The 16,082-nt window shown below is 35.0% G+C and overlaps 1 protein-coding gene across 1 annotated transcript; it reads right to left on the reverse strand.

Moving 5' to 3' along the window:
• Positions 1–957: 957 nt before the first annotated feature.
• LOC105139518 (uncharacterized) lies at positions 958–9,375 on the reverse strand. Its single transcript, XM_011045991.1, has 9 exons — positions 8,206–9,375; positions 7,114–7,818; positions 5,653–6,889; positions 5,181–5,469; positions 4,886–5,010; positions 4,297–4,760; positions 4,146–4,174; positions 2,513–3,064; positions 958–2,416 (listed from the first exon to the last, which is right to left on the reverse strand). Exons 1-9 carry the CDS (start codon positions 9,003–9,005, stop codon positions 1,488–1,490), a joined length of 5,130 nt encoding a protein of 1,709 aa, XP_011044293.1. The 5' UTR covers positions 9,006–9,375; the 3' UTR covers positions 958–1,487.
• Between the last annotated feature and the right edge of the window lie 6,707 nt (positions 9,376–16,082).

Raw genomic sequence — 16,082 nt, forward strand, 5'->3', positions numbered from 1 at the left:
AGTAATCAACCGAAAGCCACCATTTTCTCTTAAGAATAACAAGCAAGGAGAGATGTGACACATTAAACTGACATATTGTACTGCTCCAAGAAGATACTTGAATTAATCCCTAGCTATGATGGTAATTTCCGATTTGTGATTTTTTTTTAACACAAATTCCTTTCTGGTATAGGAATATACCCTCCTCCTGAGAAAAACATGGGTATACCCTTTACTCAGGTAACTGGGAGCATGCTTAGAGAGCAAGTAATAAAAGAAGCATGCATGTATAGAAGATACATAGGAAAACACATTCACACATTAGAATAATGATTAAAAAACATGTGTTTACCATGCTTTTAATAATGTTTGTGTTTTTCCCACCAAAAATCTCTGTTGGTAATAGAGATTCAAGAAAATGCAGCGTCCAGGTCTTCTACCAGGTTACAGGTTTTTCCCCTCTGATCAAGAGCTGGTCGTTCATTATCTTGACAATAATGAGTCTGTCTCCTGCACTTTGTTGTCAAATTTTTGCTTGTTTGGTTGAGACAATTTGGTTTGTGTTAGAAACATAACGCTATTTACCCTTTAACTGATAAACAAGTTTGCTAGTCAACTTGTCGCCCCTTGGACTGTCAACTGAAAAATCCCAGTGAAATTAGGGTTTTGTAGACCACCATGGTTACTGAGGTATCGTAGCTGGTTTATAATACTGCTGCTATTTTTAAAAAGAAAACCATCGATGCCTTAACTACCGAATTATCATCTAAACGTACAGCTTTTTAATGGACAATGAACTGCTGATGGAAGGCAATTTTAAAGAATCCACCAGCTATTGTATTGTACATGATCAAAACCCTAATAGAAAAGATGTATTAAGATCCAAGATTTGAGGCAGGGATGAAAATTTTCAATTCTACGGAAAGCTAAAATGCCAGTTTTTGATCAATCTTCGAGAAGGAAATATAGAGACTAGCATTCTAAAAATATCAATTTCAACCTATCTCAAGAAACTTGTGATTTAACTTTGATTTATACATGCAATGCAATCAGATAAGCATAAGAAAAAAGAGTTGCTTATCTCTTCCTATCAGGGAAAATATTTGAAGCTTGTGAAGTAATTCACTCCACAAGATTTTATGAGTGCCAAATCGAGGACCACCTTGGCATCCTAGTTAATTCTTGAAAAAAATAATCTAAACTTCGAACCTGAATGATTAAGTGGGAGGGAACTTGCGATGAAGCATCATGTTGTACCAAGTACCAAAACATCCGAGCTAGAAAGAGATATCACCATGGCACTTTACAAAACCTTCTCCAGCTTTGACAATGATGAAGCATGAACTGGTTCATCATCATCTTTACTTCACAAGGCACAACCTCAGCGCAAGCCTGCTTCACAAGAGATTTTTCAACTGCTGTTCAATTTACAGCCCCATCCATCAGAACTCTGAAGAATCCCCGCATGACAAAAAAAATAAAACAAAAATTTGTACGACAAAAGCCAGCTACCGCCACTCTTGGCAATTGCCACACCTCCAGCTGCCCTCTACAGGTGAAGACTCAACCCAAGGAGAACAATGGCGGTGCAACACTACGCCACAGATATCACAAGAAAGATCAGGAGATGGTACCAAGTCAGAACACATCTTACAAGGCATTGTGTTAGGAGCAGATTGCAGAGACGCATTACAAGATGTGTCCATTGTATGTTGCTTTGGGAACTCGTGTGCTGAAACTGCATGAAACTGATTTTCACAATTTCCCAAACCACTCCCAGAGGCATCAAATCCATCCAACTGGCCACCATCATCAGATGCCAGCAACTCCGTTAAAAAGAAATATGTTTGTGGTTCAAACTCCGTATCCTTGTAGTGTACATCTTCACAATCAAACATCATCTCACCTTCAAGGCCATTACCAGAAACATCCCATTCTGCACAAGATATCTCCCCTTCACAGTTCATGGCACTGTTTGTTTCAAGAAACATGGATGAATCGGCATGGTAGATATTAGTCCCAGAAATATCTTCAGCATCTCCTTGGCGCTTTCCTTGTCTTCTGACTGGAAGCTTTTGCTGCCCTTGTCCAGCAATGTTACATTCCAAATCCACTCCAGGATTCTGCTCTGTAATTTTGCAAACTCTTGAAAGAGAGACAAGAAGAGGATCATCATCCTGTACAAACACGTTCTCAACAGGTAACATTGGAGTAGTTAGCTCAAATCCTCTGGATTCAACAATAGTTCCAGATTCAGCTCCTATTCCTTGCTCCAATGCTCTCTTTTGTGGCTTCATAACCTCTAGCTTCTCATATCCATGATCAACCCTGTAAGGACAATTTGGTGATTTTATCCTACGACACCTACAACACTTGAAGCCTATAACATCAGCAAGTTTCGACTCTTCAACTTCTACAGCTTCAGCATGAAACCAATCTGCAGAAGACAAAAAGATATTGTTTCATAAAACAAAAAAAACCATACTTTTCTACTAAAAAGGGGAATGGCACCTATGATGTGCAGAAGGCTTACTTGAACAGGTTTTGCAATGGATATACATCAGATCACAATTATAATCCTCTTTGCACAGATTACACACCGGCATTAACCAGTTTCCAATTGGACTACCCCTTAATAGAATGCTTTTATGCCTGAAATCAACTCCTGTATCTTCATTGTTCTTCTTCCTCCATATGACACCCCAATTACGTGATCTACTCTCAGTTTTTGTTGCCTTACCAGAAGAGGAAGTAGCTTGTTCCACTTCAGAACAACTATCCTGGGTTCTACTTTTGGTTTTTGTTGCCTTACTAGAAGCAGAAGTATTTTGTTTCACTTCAGAACAACTCTCCTGGGTTCTGACAGACACTAATGGTTGATTATGAACTTTAATCCCTGTGTCTTTTGTAACTGTCACCGCAGTATGACGTTCTTGCAAGGGAAATGGACTGGTTAGAGATTTGTTACTTTTTTCACTATAAATAACAGCTCTGGCACTGTAGCATCGCTTGCAGGTGACTGAAAACTGAGCTTCCTTATTTGTATAAGTTCTTGAACTTACAGTACAGTCCTGGTGACAATAACCTAACCACAATATAAAACAAAAATGTAACCTTTGTGCAAACAATCAAACTCTCCTGTCCGCTTATATAGCCAAGGAAAAACATAAGAGCAGATCTAAAAGGCAGCTTAAACTTCCCAAGAACACAGCATACTTGTCAGTCTGTAAACTATCCAAGAAAATAAAATAAAATAAATCTGTTCATGTTTTGTTTTTCAATTTGGAGTGTGTTACATCCCCGCATTATTGTATTCATTCCTAAAAGGATCTTTTCCATCCTAAACAAACGAAGCACAGAAACCTTATTTCCACCCTCATGCAAGTTCAAGAATCAAAGAATATTGCTGTATTCTATGGTACTTAGCTCCTATGTAAAGCATTGAAAACAAATATTATAATCATGAACGTCATCCTCTTTTGCAACTTCCAAGTCATCCTGCAGTCTGTCTGTAGATATTGAAACAACATTGGCTTACCTTCTGATTGCCACTTATGGTAGCATTTATAATTCAAAGCCTAAAATTCTCAAGAAGTTTCTTAAAACTTGATGGTGGTTAGCTATAACTGTAATTACACACTCTAAGCACTGTAAACATTAACAAAAAATTGCGCTAAGGCTGGTAAACCTAAGTGTCATTGTAAATTTGAATGCAGGCATTTAGCACACCCTCATATGAAGCAAAGAAGTAGCCAGTTTTAACAGTTCAAAAACAACCCCACAACATCGTGTTTTTTTTCCCCAAAGCAAGGGATGTTTGAGCTGAACTTTAGCTCTATTCAAAGTTCTCCATCCCAATTTTCCACTGGGTCCTCGTACAATTTTTCTCTTCGGACTTTACCGTGAGGGATAGTCTTTTCTAAATTCAAATGAAAGGGTGCATGGGATAATTTCAAGGGTGACTTAAGCAGTTACCAATGTAAGAGACAGGTAAATATTTTAGCACAGCGGTAAAATCCTATGATCACCTGAAAAAATACAGGCTTGCTTTTTCTACAAATAGAGGCGCAGATTAACACAAGTTTAGAACACATTTGTCAAAGTTCAGAATCAAAATAGAGCACTTTGCAATATATTTAAGAATAGCAACTTAGTCATAAGCATACCTTGGCAAGAACTGCATATGACCATATTCCTGAAAATCACATCGACAGAGAATAACAAGGTCAGGGCAAGTTGCAGTGAATTTTTTTTCTTTCCCAGGATGACAGTTGCAGTGAATTTAGAAACAAAAACAGAATAAGCATAGAATATTACCTAATCAAAACATCACATTGACATGAAGCACAAGAACATTTGTCCAACTTATCTCTCTTAAAGGCAAGATAAGAAAACATATCCCTGCGGGAAGCTTTCAACTGTCTTCTTTGCAACACAGATAACTCATTTGAAGGCTTATTAGATGATGGTGGAATGGCATCTACGCTTTCTTCAAACTCTTTGATTAAATATAAAGGAACGTGCAATTCAGAAAACCAGTACTTATCCTTTCCATCTTCAGTTTTCTCAATTTCAATTATATTCTTCATGATGCGGGAGGGAAGATGCTTTTGGTTGCCAAAAGCAATTCCATACCTAATCTTCTTTTCTTCAAATTTCTTATCACAAATGACTGCATTTCTAAAAAACGATGCCTCAGTCTCTGAACCTATTCCATCCTGGAGGTTCTGCTCAGGTCGAACAAGATCACTCCATCTCACATGATAGTCTAGGTATCTAACCTGATGAAAATTCCAATACCATTTTCACAAGTTGGACAACTAGAAACTATTATAGACAAATTGCTGTTAGACAGAATATGCCAAACAAAGGAGGAGGAAGCAAGAAACAGAATATGATACCAAACCTGAAGTGCAAGCTGTGATGCATTCTTACTCCTTTCGACTGCGGCTCTCCAAATCAACTGTCTGCTTCTATTCAGAATCTCCAAATCATCAGTGTAATGGATACCAGAAATCTTTCTAGAACCACCTATGACACAAACAAAAATTGCAATTTTCATATTACCTCCGTTTATAACAATTACTAAATGCAGCTAGAATATCATTGGAACTTTCAATAATACAAAATACGCAAACAAAGCAAAAGTATGGTTTAATTAATTTTAGAACAAAGGGGCAGCAAAGGTTTAAAAAATATACCTTGCCTAGCTGCCTTTTTAACCATTGACTGAGGCAAAATTGCTATGTTGGATACAACCTTTAATAGACTTCCCCCTCGCCACCAGACAAAACTTTTGTCATGGCAACCATCAGCTGCAACATCAATCACACCAGAATGTTTTCTATGTCGTTTCCCATTTACTCCTCGTCTTTGTGTGGTTCCAATAATACTTGCAGAACTTTGGGTCACAGAAGATTCAACCAACCAATCATCCATTGCCTTGACCCACTCCCCAGAAAGAGCAATAAGGCGGATATTTTCCTCAAGCTGCAAATAAACAAGAACAGGTCACATCAACCAAGCCAAGAGTCTGACATACATTATGATAAAAAACAAAGACATTTAACACATAAATAGGGGGACTCAAGAAATGACCAACAGCCTCCGTGGTTAACTAGGCTGAAAAAATGGACCGACTTAATAAGCACACATGAAATCAAATAAACTTACTTCAAGCAAGGGCTGTTTTATTGCACTATAACTTGAAGCATCTTCTACTTGTTTACACCACTGTTTTCGGTGAATGGCACTCAGAAAGGGGCCGACTATAAGACCACATAAAATCTCCCCCATGCATAAAATGTACATTGATATGCTAGAAAGACTTCCCTCTCCATTCATAATTGGGCGAAGTCCACTGATTATCTTCGAGACACCTTTAGTAGCAGTCAAGGCAGCAGAATTTAACAAGCATCCCCTTCTGTTGCTGGAGGGCTGCTTGCAAGAATGGCACCAACCACACCTCTCTCTTGGCACCTCCACAAGCTTTCTTTCAGAACTTGGCCAGAAAAAACGGGAGGCTGCAGTTGAAAAAGCTTTTACTTGCAATACAATGTCAGAAATCGCTTTCCTGCCATTGCCTGATTTCTGAGTCTCTGAGTGACTTTCCTCAGATGAAAGAACACTGAGATTAGCAGCAGCAGAGGCAGCAAAATCCCCGTGCATATAGTGATTTATGTAGGCATGAGGTTTGAAAAAAGTTCCCGTGTAAGAACAACTATTTGTTGAATTTCTCTCAACCATTTCAAAGCCTGGATGATTGCATTCCTTGCTTTGGGAAAACACAAAAGCTGGTAAAATATTTCCAATTTCATTCTCAATATGACTGCCTACACTGTTAGCTGATGTGCATATGGTAAGTTCTTTTGCACTTGACCTGTCAACCCGGCTTTGCTGGGTTACACCAGATGGATCAGCAAGCTGGTTAACCGATTCAGTAGACTCCAGTTTAATCTGCTCATGCGGCTTCATGCTCATAAGATGGCAATTTCCTGTTCTTGACATTTCACCGTCGCTCACAATGTACTGAGGACCAACTTGAAACGATGCATCAAGCGAGGTATTAAGACATGAAACTGCTACAATATCTGTATTGCTTCCATTTAAAGTAACTGCATTCTCAGCAACAACATTCTCTGGAACTTTATGGCTTTCCTCACAAAAAGGAAGAGATATAGTAGAAATTATTGCATCTTTCTTCACAGATGCTATATCGAAGCCTCTTTCCATCTTTTCCAAAAGTGAGGATGCACTTTGTGGTATGTTCCAATGCTGTACAATTGCCTTGCAAATCTCTGAGTATAATAATCTATGTTGCATGGATTCAGAAAGTGTTTGCAGAACCTTTGGGATTTCCATCAGATTGTAGTATCTGAAACATGGTTCTCCACTAGGAGAAGCTTTCAGCCTGGAAAGAAAAACAATTCCAAAGGAGGGAAAACATGAACAGGAAATCAATAGACTAAGAAGCATTGCAAAAGACAAGATGCTCACGGTCCTAAAGACAGAACCTAAGAACTGCTTTGGCTGTTTTAATGCCACTTTTTTTGCAAATAATATGAAGCTTAGTGGGTCATAATGCACTTAAATAATATTCAAAAAATGGGGGGGAAAAGGAAGGCTAAAACATACACCAGTAAGTGGTTGCAAGTACCCATGAAGACTTGCTCATACAAATCAATTCCGAATACTTCTGCTCCTCTATGTGATGTTCTCATTGAAATAGTAGGTCCCAGCTTGTTGATGGTGCACTCTGGACAATACCATGGGCCTTCAGGTATATACATTTTGACAACACCTATGCATCTTGAATGATATGATGATGGGCATCCATCACAACAAAGCAAGATTCCATCCATGCCACAAAGACGGCATTCATCCCCATTCCCATCGACGTCAGCATCAGATGCATTCCCATCCCTTTCAGTACCTTTGGAGCCCAAATGCTTTGAATTACTGAGAGGCTTGCTTCCCTGGCTTCCTGCAATGATATCCATGGTCTCCCTGTCCTTGCAAGCTGAAGTCTTGGAACATCTAGGATGAACCCTTGTTGGTCCATTATCAGGAAGAATGGCTGCAACATCAGGATCTAGGCCAACTTCTGACTCTTCACAGATATCAACTTCTGCTCTTAGCTCCACAGAATCCAAGGCATCATCGCATAGAATCTGCAGAATCATCAACTTCCTACCCACTGGCAAGGAATAATACTCCCTCTTCCAAAGATGATCATAAAGTCCTTTCCACTCGGCTCCATTCGCATATCCCATTATTGTAAAATAATGGACCAAATGAACAGGCCAAGTGAGTGAATCAAGCAAGCGCCAATCCACACTCCTGCACAGGAGTGGAACGCAATTCCATAGATTAATTGGCAGAAATTGGATAAAAAATCAAACACAACATCACATACAAACACATGCATATACCACCCACGTCTAAGCTCAGGAATATACAACACAAAAACAGGAAGGGGAATTAAGTATACATGCAGAATTTGTACACATACATGCAAGAGCAGTATCCCATCAGAACATCTTTTAATGACAGATAAAGTATCGAATTTATTATATTATCACCCTACACCCCGAAGTAGTTAAAATCCACACTATATCATTTTCACAAAAACTATGAAATTAAGTAAATGTTACAAAATTGTCATCAAATTTTCGGTCATTGAAGAGCTCTAATAGGAAAATTAAGTAGCAACTCTTTTATACATACCTCAAGCATTTTGATGCAAGCTCAGAACCATCTGAAGAGAGTGCTTCAAGACGACGTCTCAATACTCGCATCAAAGCAAAATGAATGGCATCCAACAAAGTGTTCTGGATTGAGCAATTAATCGCCCCCACCAAATCATCCAATGTAAAAGGGCTCAAGAAAAGACGGATATTAAATGACCTCAAAAATGTATACACGGAAAAGAGATGGGAGACATACTCGTCCGGCACACTAATACTCCCTGATGATGAAGGCAATTGCGGTGGAGGAGCAACTGGAGTCTCCATTTCCATTCCCAAACCCCCAACACGCACATGTTCACATGAATCACTCGAGGAATCCGCATAATCCTCATCATGCACCCCTTCATTCTCAACCGTCAACCCACCAACCAACTCGTTTTTTGAATCCACCACTTCCATCTCGGCTTCCACCTTCCTCTTCTCACTCTTTTGCAAAACAAATTCATCTAACTTTTCCCTTCTAAGAACTAATTCATCATCGAAATCACCATCCCCTAATGTTATCTTACGAAACTCACCACTCTTCAAATCCTCGCAGCCCCCGTCTTCATAATCCACCCTATACAGTCCAGTATCATAATACACTATCTTCCCCAAAAAAATCCCACTCCCAAATTCTTTCAACACATACCTACCCACTACTGGCTTCCATCTACAACCCAAAGCTTGCTTTTTCAAAGCACTAGCTACTAGTTTCTTATCTTCACTCTCCTCCTCGTTTAGCTTCCGCTTTCTCGGTCTACCTCTGCCCCTTTTTTTAACCTCCGTAAACTCCATTATAAAATCACAATCGAATATAACCAAACCCTAAATCCTTAAAAATCCAGTGCAAAATGTCACTGAATCGCTAATTTTCCACTCAAATAAAAACAAACATTCAATAGCACACTCGGTTGTATCTCCTCGTGGATCAAAAACTCATCCAGGTCTCTAAAAAAAAAGGAAAAAAATCATCAATTTGACAGAAAAGAAGAAGCAGAACTCAATTATCAGAATAGAAATTTATTGCTGTGATTTTAAGTTTACGGAGAAAGCCAGGTTATCTTTGTTAGGTTTTAGCGGTCACCATTGAAGAAGATTTTGAGGATTTTTTAGAGAGAAAGGTGCCCTGGTAAGAGAGAAGAACGGCATCTCTCTGCTATGAAATAGTGATAAAAAATACCAATGTCGAGTTACGTGTGACACTCGGATCCGAGTTTGACTCATCTGAGTTGTTTTGCACTCGGGTTTTTCTTTTCTTGCTTACGTGTTGACGTGGTTATTTTTTCCTTTTTGTAAATTAGAGAAATTGGGGGGAAAGGATTGGTATAATGGAGGCAATCTTACGGCAAGAGTGTACACGCTCGCTCTTGTTTTTCTGATTGCATTTTATAATTTGACTTTTTTTGAATGATACCATAGCAATTTCTAAAAGTGGGGTAAGAAGTTATGGGCAGTATGTTTTTGTAATTTAAAAATATTTAAAAAAAACTTGAGAATTTTTTTATTTTTTTAGTTTTTCTGTGTTTTTGCATCTCCTTAATTTACTAGTGTTAAAAATAATTTTTAAAAATAAAAAATATTATTTTAATTTATTTATAAATAAAAATACTTTGAAAAACAATAACTACAATACTTTCAAACACCTTTTACATACCACAAAAATATATTTTTACCATTTTTATTTTATTAATTGAAATTGTAGTCAAGGTTGTTTAATTAATCTTTTATTTTAAATGATTAATTAAATGGTAGGCAATGATTTCTTATTGTGTTATTTTTATAAAGAAATTAGAGAATTCAAAATGTGTTGGAGAATGAGAATGTGGATGCCAAGTCTTTCTATAGATTTTTTTTTTAAAGATAATGATTTTAGATTATTTTCATGTATTAATGTTAAAAATAAATTTAAAATAAAAATATTTAGATATAGTGAAAAATATTTTAAAAATAAAATTATTATCACAAAAATAAACATATTTTTAATTTCTTGTAAGATAAATAATTTATGTAAAATTACATGTATTACACACCATAAAACTTGGATGGTTTTTTTAAAAAATCATTAAATCCAGCAATAATGACTTATTTTGATGCACGCTTTGAAATGTTTTGTGAATTCTTAAATTAAAAATATATCAAAGTACGTGACAATAAAAATTAATTTTTATAAAACTTTAAATTTAAAAATAACCAAACAAAATGATATAGGTAAACATCATAAAAGGAATAATAAAAATAAAAAGAGTGTATAAAATAAGTACTTATATTCGTTTCTTATTTTTCAAAATATGATGGGTTGATGGATCTGTGAACTAAAAGCACAATTCCTTTTTATTCTTAAAAAAAACTATAAATAAATAATTGCATCAAGGTTTTATTTATGTTTAGCATTAGAAATATAACCAAGTTAATTTCTGCAGAATGAGATTAAGTTCTTTATAGACTAGTCTTAGATAAATTATTTTTCAAAGCGATGTATTTATATAGAAAAATATTTACTACAACATTTTATTATATATAAATCTTGGCATGGGTAGAAATCACAAATCAACATGCTTGGAGGTAAATATTACAAGAATATATTAATTGGTATTTAAATATAAAACAACACAATTTTGTTAAGCCTTCTCTAAACGAAATATTACAAATATTTTAGCATTTAGATTTTCTTGCTCTGATTTTTATTTTCTTAACAGTAATATATAAGCGAATGGAATATTTAAAAATATATTAATATAAATTTTTAAAAAAATTAACATGATTATCATAAAAAAAAATCTAAAAACATTAATACGGAACAAGCTCAAGCCCCCCCTAAAGTGATCTTCACGTTCCAGGAAGGCGGCTAAACATTAATACGGAACAAGCTCAAGCCCCCCCCTAAAGTTATCTTCACGTTCTAGGAAGGCGGCTAGTGGCCACGTGAGCGGGGCCCATTAATTGGATCACGGCGTGTTGGACAGCAAACGCCACATGTGCCTACCCGTAGACAAACACACCCTCTCGACTACGAAAATGCTCAAGCTTACCGTCCGCTAAATATTTACATCATTTAAAATTCATGTCTATTAAAAATTTAACAAGGCGGGAATCTTACAATCCACTCGTGGCGACAACGAGTTGACTCGGAGATGCGCCTGATTTAGTTAACTGGGACATGAAATCAAGGTCCAAGCACTGGTGTTTTTTTTTTCCTTGACTTTATTCCAGAAGGCTCAAATGGAACATGAAACCGGGCGAATTGGCGGGAACATCTTCCACTTAATTACGTAGCCCGCCAAGATTTTTAAATATAATTGGAGAAATGGGTGGTGTTGCCGCTAATGGTAAACTGTTCAGGTAAATATTAATCATTTTGTGTATTCATGGTACGTGTAATTATGTTTGTGTAAATAATTCAATAAATAAGATTTAAATTAGTCTACCTAGGTCGATTGATCCAATTGATTGATTATATTGTCATCATATTTGTTTTTATTTTTTACATATAGTTAATAAATTATTGAATCATTCTTTATTCTTAAATTATTTTTTTAAATATTGTTTGGGAATGCAGTTTTTAAATTTAAAGAAATTGTTTTTTATTATTTTAAATTATATATATACACATTATTTTAATATACTAGTATCAAAAATAATTTTTTAAAAATAAAATAGTATTGTTTTAATATATTTTTAAATGAAAAATATTTTGAATCATAACCTTAATCACACTCTTAAATATTCTTTTAAATTAAATTATTTTTCTATACTTAAAAAAATATTGCATGTGAATTTTTTTTTTAACCTTTCGATTATTTTAAATTTAACGATATAACAAAATAAATTCATTATCAGTCAAAATCTTACAAGTAAAAGCTAGATATTCATATTATTTATAAACACATAATTTTAATTGACTATATCATGATCCGTGAAGGAGGTGTGGATACTCACTAATAACAGCAAAAACTTAAAAAAAAAACGCGACCCAAAAATCCCAAACATAATTTTCATCTTTACCTTTTTTACTAGACCAACAAGGATGTGTGTTTTAAGGGTGTTCAAAAAACTCAAATAATCAAGAAAATCAAATAAAAATTAATTGAGAAAACCAAATCGAGATAAAAAAACCAATTAAATCAATTTTTTAAACTATAAAATCTTATTGGTTCGATTCAATTTTGATTTTAAAATTGAAACCAATTAACCAAACCGAGCCAACTAAAAAAACAAAAGGCTTATAAATACTACAATTAATCCAGCCCTAACAAATTGCCCTGCCCTTCACTCTCCATCTCAAAACTTTAAAGCCAAGTCATCCACCCACATTTCCATCTCACTAGCTTCTCCTTTTATTTCTGTGCAGCATCTCCATCTTTCTTGTGCAAGCTATACAAAAACCCACATCTCCATCTCCTTGGATTTTCCTTTTATTTATACGCTTCATCTCCATCTCTTCTACGCAACCCACATCTCCATCTCTTCTGTGCAAGCCAGACAAAAATCAACATCTCCATCCCTTTGGCTTCTCTTTTTATTTTTATGCAAGTTATCGGGAAGATCTCATTTGTCTTTTTGTTAAGCGAGTAAAGAAGAATAAAGATAGTCAAAGTACTTTTGATTTTTAGTATTGTTTGCACTGACCTGCTAAGTATGATAAAAAAAAATTTTATAACAAAAACTAATGATAATTTTAAATGTGTAATTTTAGATTGGTAGCCTAGTGTTAATAGAAGAAGGCTAGCCTTCTCAATCTGGTTTGTTTGTTTCTTTTTTTTTTGTAAATTTCATCGCCAACAAATATTCTTATTAATCGGAGTGCTAAAACTTTTAGGGCTTTATTGTGCTTGTAGAATTTGAACAACAAGATTCTGGCTAGACCGAAAAAAACCCCCAAATATAATAGGATTGGATTTCCTAGTTTTATGGCAAAAAAACCAAATTTCACCGAATCAAACCAGTTTGGTTTGAATCAATTTTCAATCTGGTTCGGTTTAAATTTTTCAAAATTTAAATTACTTGGTTTGGTTGGTTTTTGCAGAATCGAACCGAACCGAACCGCAAGCAGCTCTAGTGTGTTCAATTACCCAGGGTAAATTAAAAATATTATTATTTTTATATATTTTTAATTAAAAAATATTTTTACAAATATATCTTGCATTAAATTACCAAATACACACTTAATTTCAATATCCCGCCAAGATTTTCAACCGTGATTGCAAAATTGAGGACGTGTGTGCAATTGCCGAGAGTTTATAGTAAAATCGAGGCCATTGTTGACATGATCACCAAGAATCTTTAATTCGGAAGCATGGCAGAGGTAATTTCTTGCATGGTAAAACAACTCTTTATCCCAGAAAAGGCTTTGACACAATTGATTTTCGTGCTCTAGTTTTTATTGATCCAACTAACATAAGTTGAGGAAATGAAACTTGAATTGATGGGTCTACCTCGACCAATCAATTAATTGATCATTTCCGTGTATTCAACTCGCGTTTTCAGTTTAATTTTTGTGATGGTAAGAAACTGCCATCGTAACGTGGCGAAAGAAATCCATAGCATACGATACTTTTTTTTTTATTTACGTGAAATGTTCGGACTAGTTTATACATATCACGATTAATTCTACAACTCATTAAATACACTGCAAATCTAATAGCCATGTAAATTACTGCGGGGTGACAGGCATGCACGTTAGGATTCGAACTCAGATGTAGTGAAAGAAGATAAGTCTCTTTCACCACTAGACCAAACACTGGAATGCCATAGCCCACGATACTTCAGATTTTAGAAATGTAGATCTATTATGTCTTGCATTTTAATTTTTCAAAGGGTTAAAAAATGGTGATGGTGGCTAGTGATGCAAAGAAGGGCCTCGACAAAACCAGTCCGATGATCTAGGCTAACATACGTGTGTACCGTGTACGTAAAACATGTACAAACATGTCATGTGTGTCTGTAAAACAGAGTTTGAAGAGAAAAAACAAGAAGTTTTGTTCAAATAGTAAAGATTCAATGCCTTGAAAGTCTAGACTATTTGCACAACTTTCTAACTCATCTGGGTGTTTTCGTGTAGTAACACGATAATAGATATGTTTTACTATTAGCATTTTTTGACTGCTTGAAGATCTTGGAGTGGATCACTGCAAAGATTGTCATTATTCTATAAGTTGTGTGTTGTTTACGGCGACAAAATGATTAATCTCCAGGAACATTGCCTAATGATCATGTTTTCATTCGATACATGCATGTTTTATTCAAGTATAACAAGTGGATTTAAGTGCATCAACCCCAATCAAGATTCGGTTCCATGGATTCAAGGGTTTCATCTTTGTTTAGAACTCAACTAGTATTTTTTGACTTGCCATCTTTCACGCGTTAAATCAAAAATTTTAAAATATAAAAAAAAACTAAGAGCATGAATAATTTCTCGGTAGCACCATCAAAACCGGACAAGTATGTTTATAACCTATTAAATACCCTGTAAATCCAATAGCCATGTAAAATACCGTGAGGTGACAGGCATGCACGTTAGGGTTCGAACTCAGATACAATAAAAGAAGATAAGTCTCTTTCACCACTAAACCAAACACTGGAATGACATAGCCCACGATACTTCAGATTTTAGAAATGTAGATCTATTATGTCTTGCATTTTAATTTTTCAAAGGGTTAAAAAATGGTGATGGTGGCTAGTGATGCAAAGAAGGGCCTCGACAAAACCAGTCCGATGATCTAGGCTAACATACGTGTGTACCGTGTACGTAAAACATGTACAAACATGTCATGTGTGTCTGTAAAACAGAGTTTGAAGAGAAAAAACAAGAAGTTTTGTTCAAATAGTAAAGATTCAATGCCTTGAAAGTCTAGACTATTTGCACAACTTTCTAACTCATCTGGGTGTTTTCGTGTAGTAACACGATAATAGATATGTTTTACTATTAGCATTTTTTGACTGCTTGAAGATCTTGGAGTGGATCACTGCAAAGATTGTCATTATTCTATAAGTTGTGTGTTGTTTACGGCGACAAAATGATTAATCTCCAGGAACATTGCCTAATGATCATGTTTTCATTCGATACATGCATGTTTTATTCAAGTATAACAAGTGGATTTAAGTGCATCAACCCCAATCAAGATTCGGTTCCATGGATTCAAGGGTTTCATCTTTGTGTAGAACTCAACTATTATTTTTTGGTTAAATCAAAATTTTTAAGATGTAAAAAAAACACTAAGAGCATGAATAATTTTTTGGTAGCACCATCAAAACCGGACAAGTATGTAAATTTTTAAATCTCCTGATTTAACCGGTTCTTAAATTATATAAAAGCTATTTTAATATAAATTAGTTAATTTTATAGGTTTAAAAACAACCTTATTATTAACAAAAACATAAATTAACATGTAAAAAACCAAAAACAAAACTTTTTTTAAAAAATATTAATATAATAACACATAGAATGACACAGCCACATGTGACAAAATCCATGGTGTGGCTGATTTAACCGGTTCTTAAATTATATAAAAGCTATTTTAATATAAATTAGTTAATTTTATAGGTTTAAAAACAACCTTATTATTAACAAAAACATAAATTAACATGTAAAAAACCAAAAACAAAACTTTTAAAAAAATATTAATATAATGACACCTAGAATAACTCAGCCACATGTGACAAAATCCATGGTGTGGCCAAGTTTGTTATTTTCTTTTCAAAACAATTTTTACTTATTTGTAATTTTCATAATAAAAATTAAATACTTGCAATTTAAAATATCAATTATAAAATAAATATTCATTCAAAATCATAATAACATCCCTCACAGACACGCGAACCATGGACAAAACCATCGATTCAGGATTACAATTCACGGAAAACAAACGCACATCA

The sequence above is a fragment of the Populus euphratica genome, unplaced genomic scaffold (genome assembly GCF_000495115.2).
Source record: "Populus euphratica unplaced genomic scaffold, PopEup_1.0 scaffold3.1, whole genome shotgun sequence".
In the NCBI taxonomy this organism is placed as follows: domain Eukaryota; kingdom Viridiplantae; phylum Streptophyta; class Magnoliopsida; order Malpighiales; family Salicaceae; genus Populus; species Populus euphratica.

Bases quoted from the DNA above. Each gene is read 5' to 3' on its own strand.
- LOC105139518 (XM_011045991.1), bottom strand. From the start codon at position 9,005: ATGGAGTTTACGGAGGTTAAAAAAAGGGGCAGAGGTAGACCGAGAAAG. The intron at 4,175-4,296 runs GTAATATTCTAT...TGTGATTTTCAG, and splicing joins CAATGTGATGTTTTGATTAG to GAATATGGTCATATGCAGTT. The intron at 2,417-2,512 runs GTAAGCCTTCTG...TGTCTTCTGCAG, and splicing joins CCATTGCAAAACCTGTTCAA to ATTGGTTTCATGCTGAAGCT.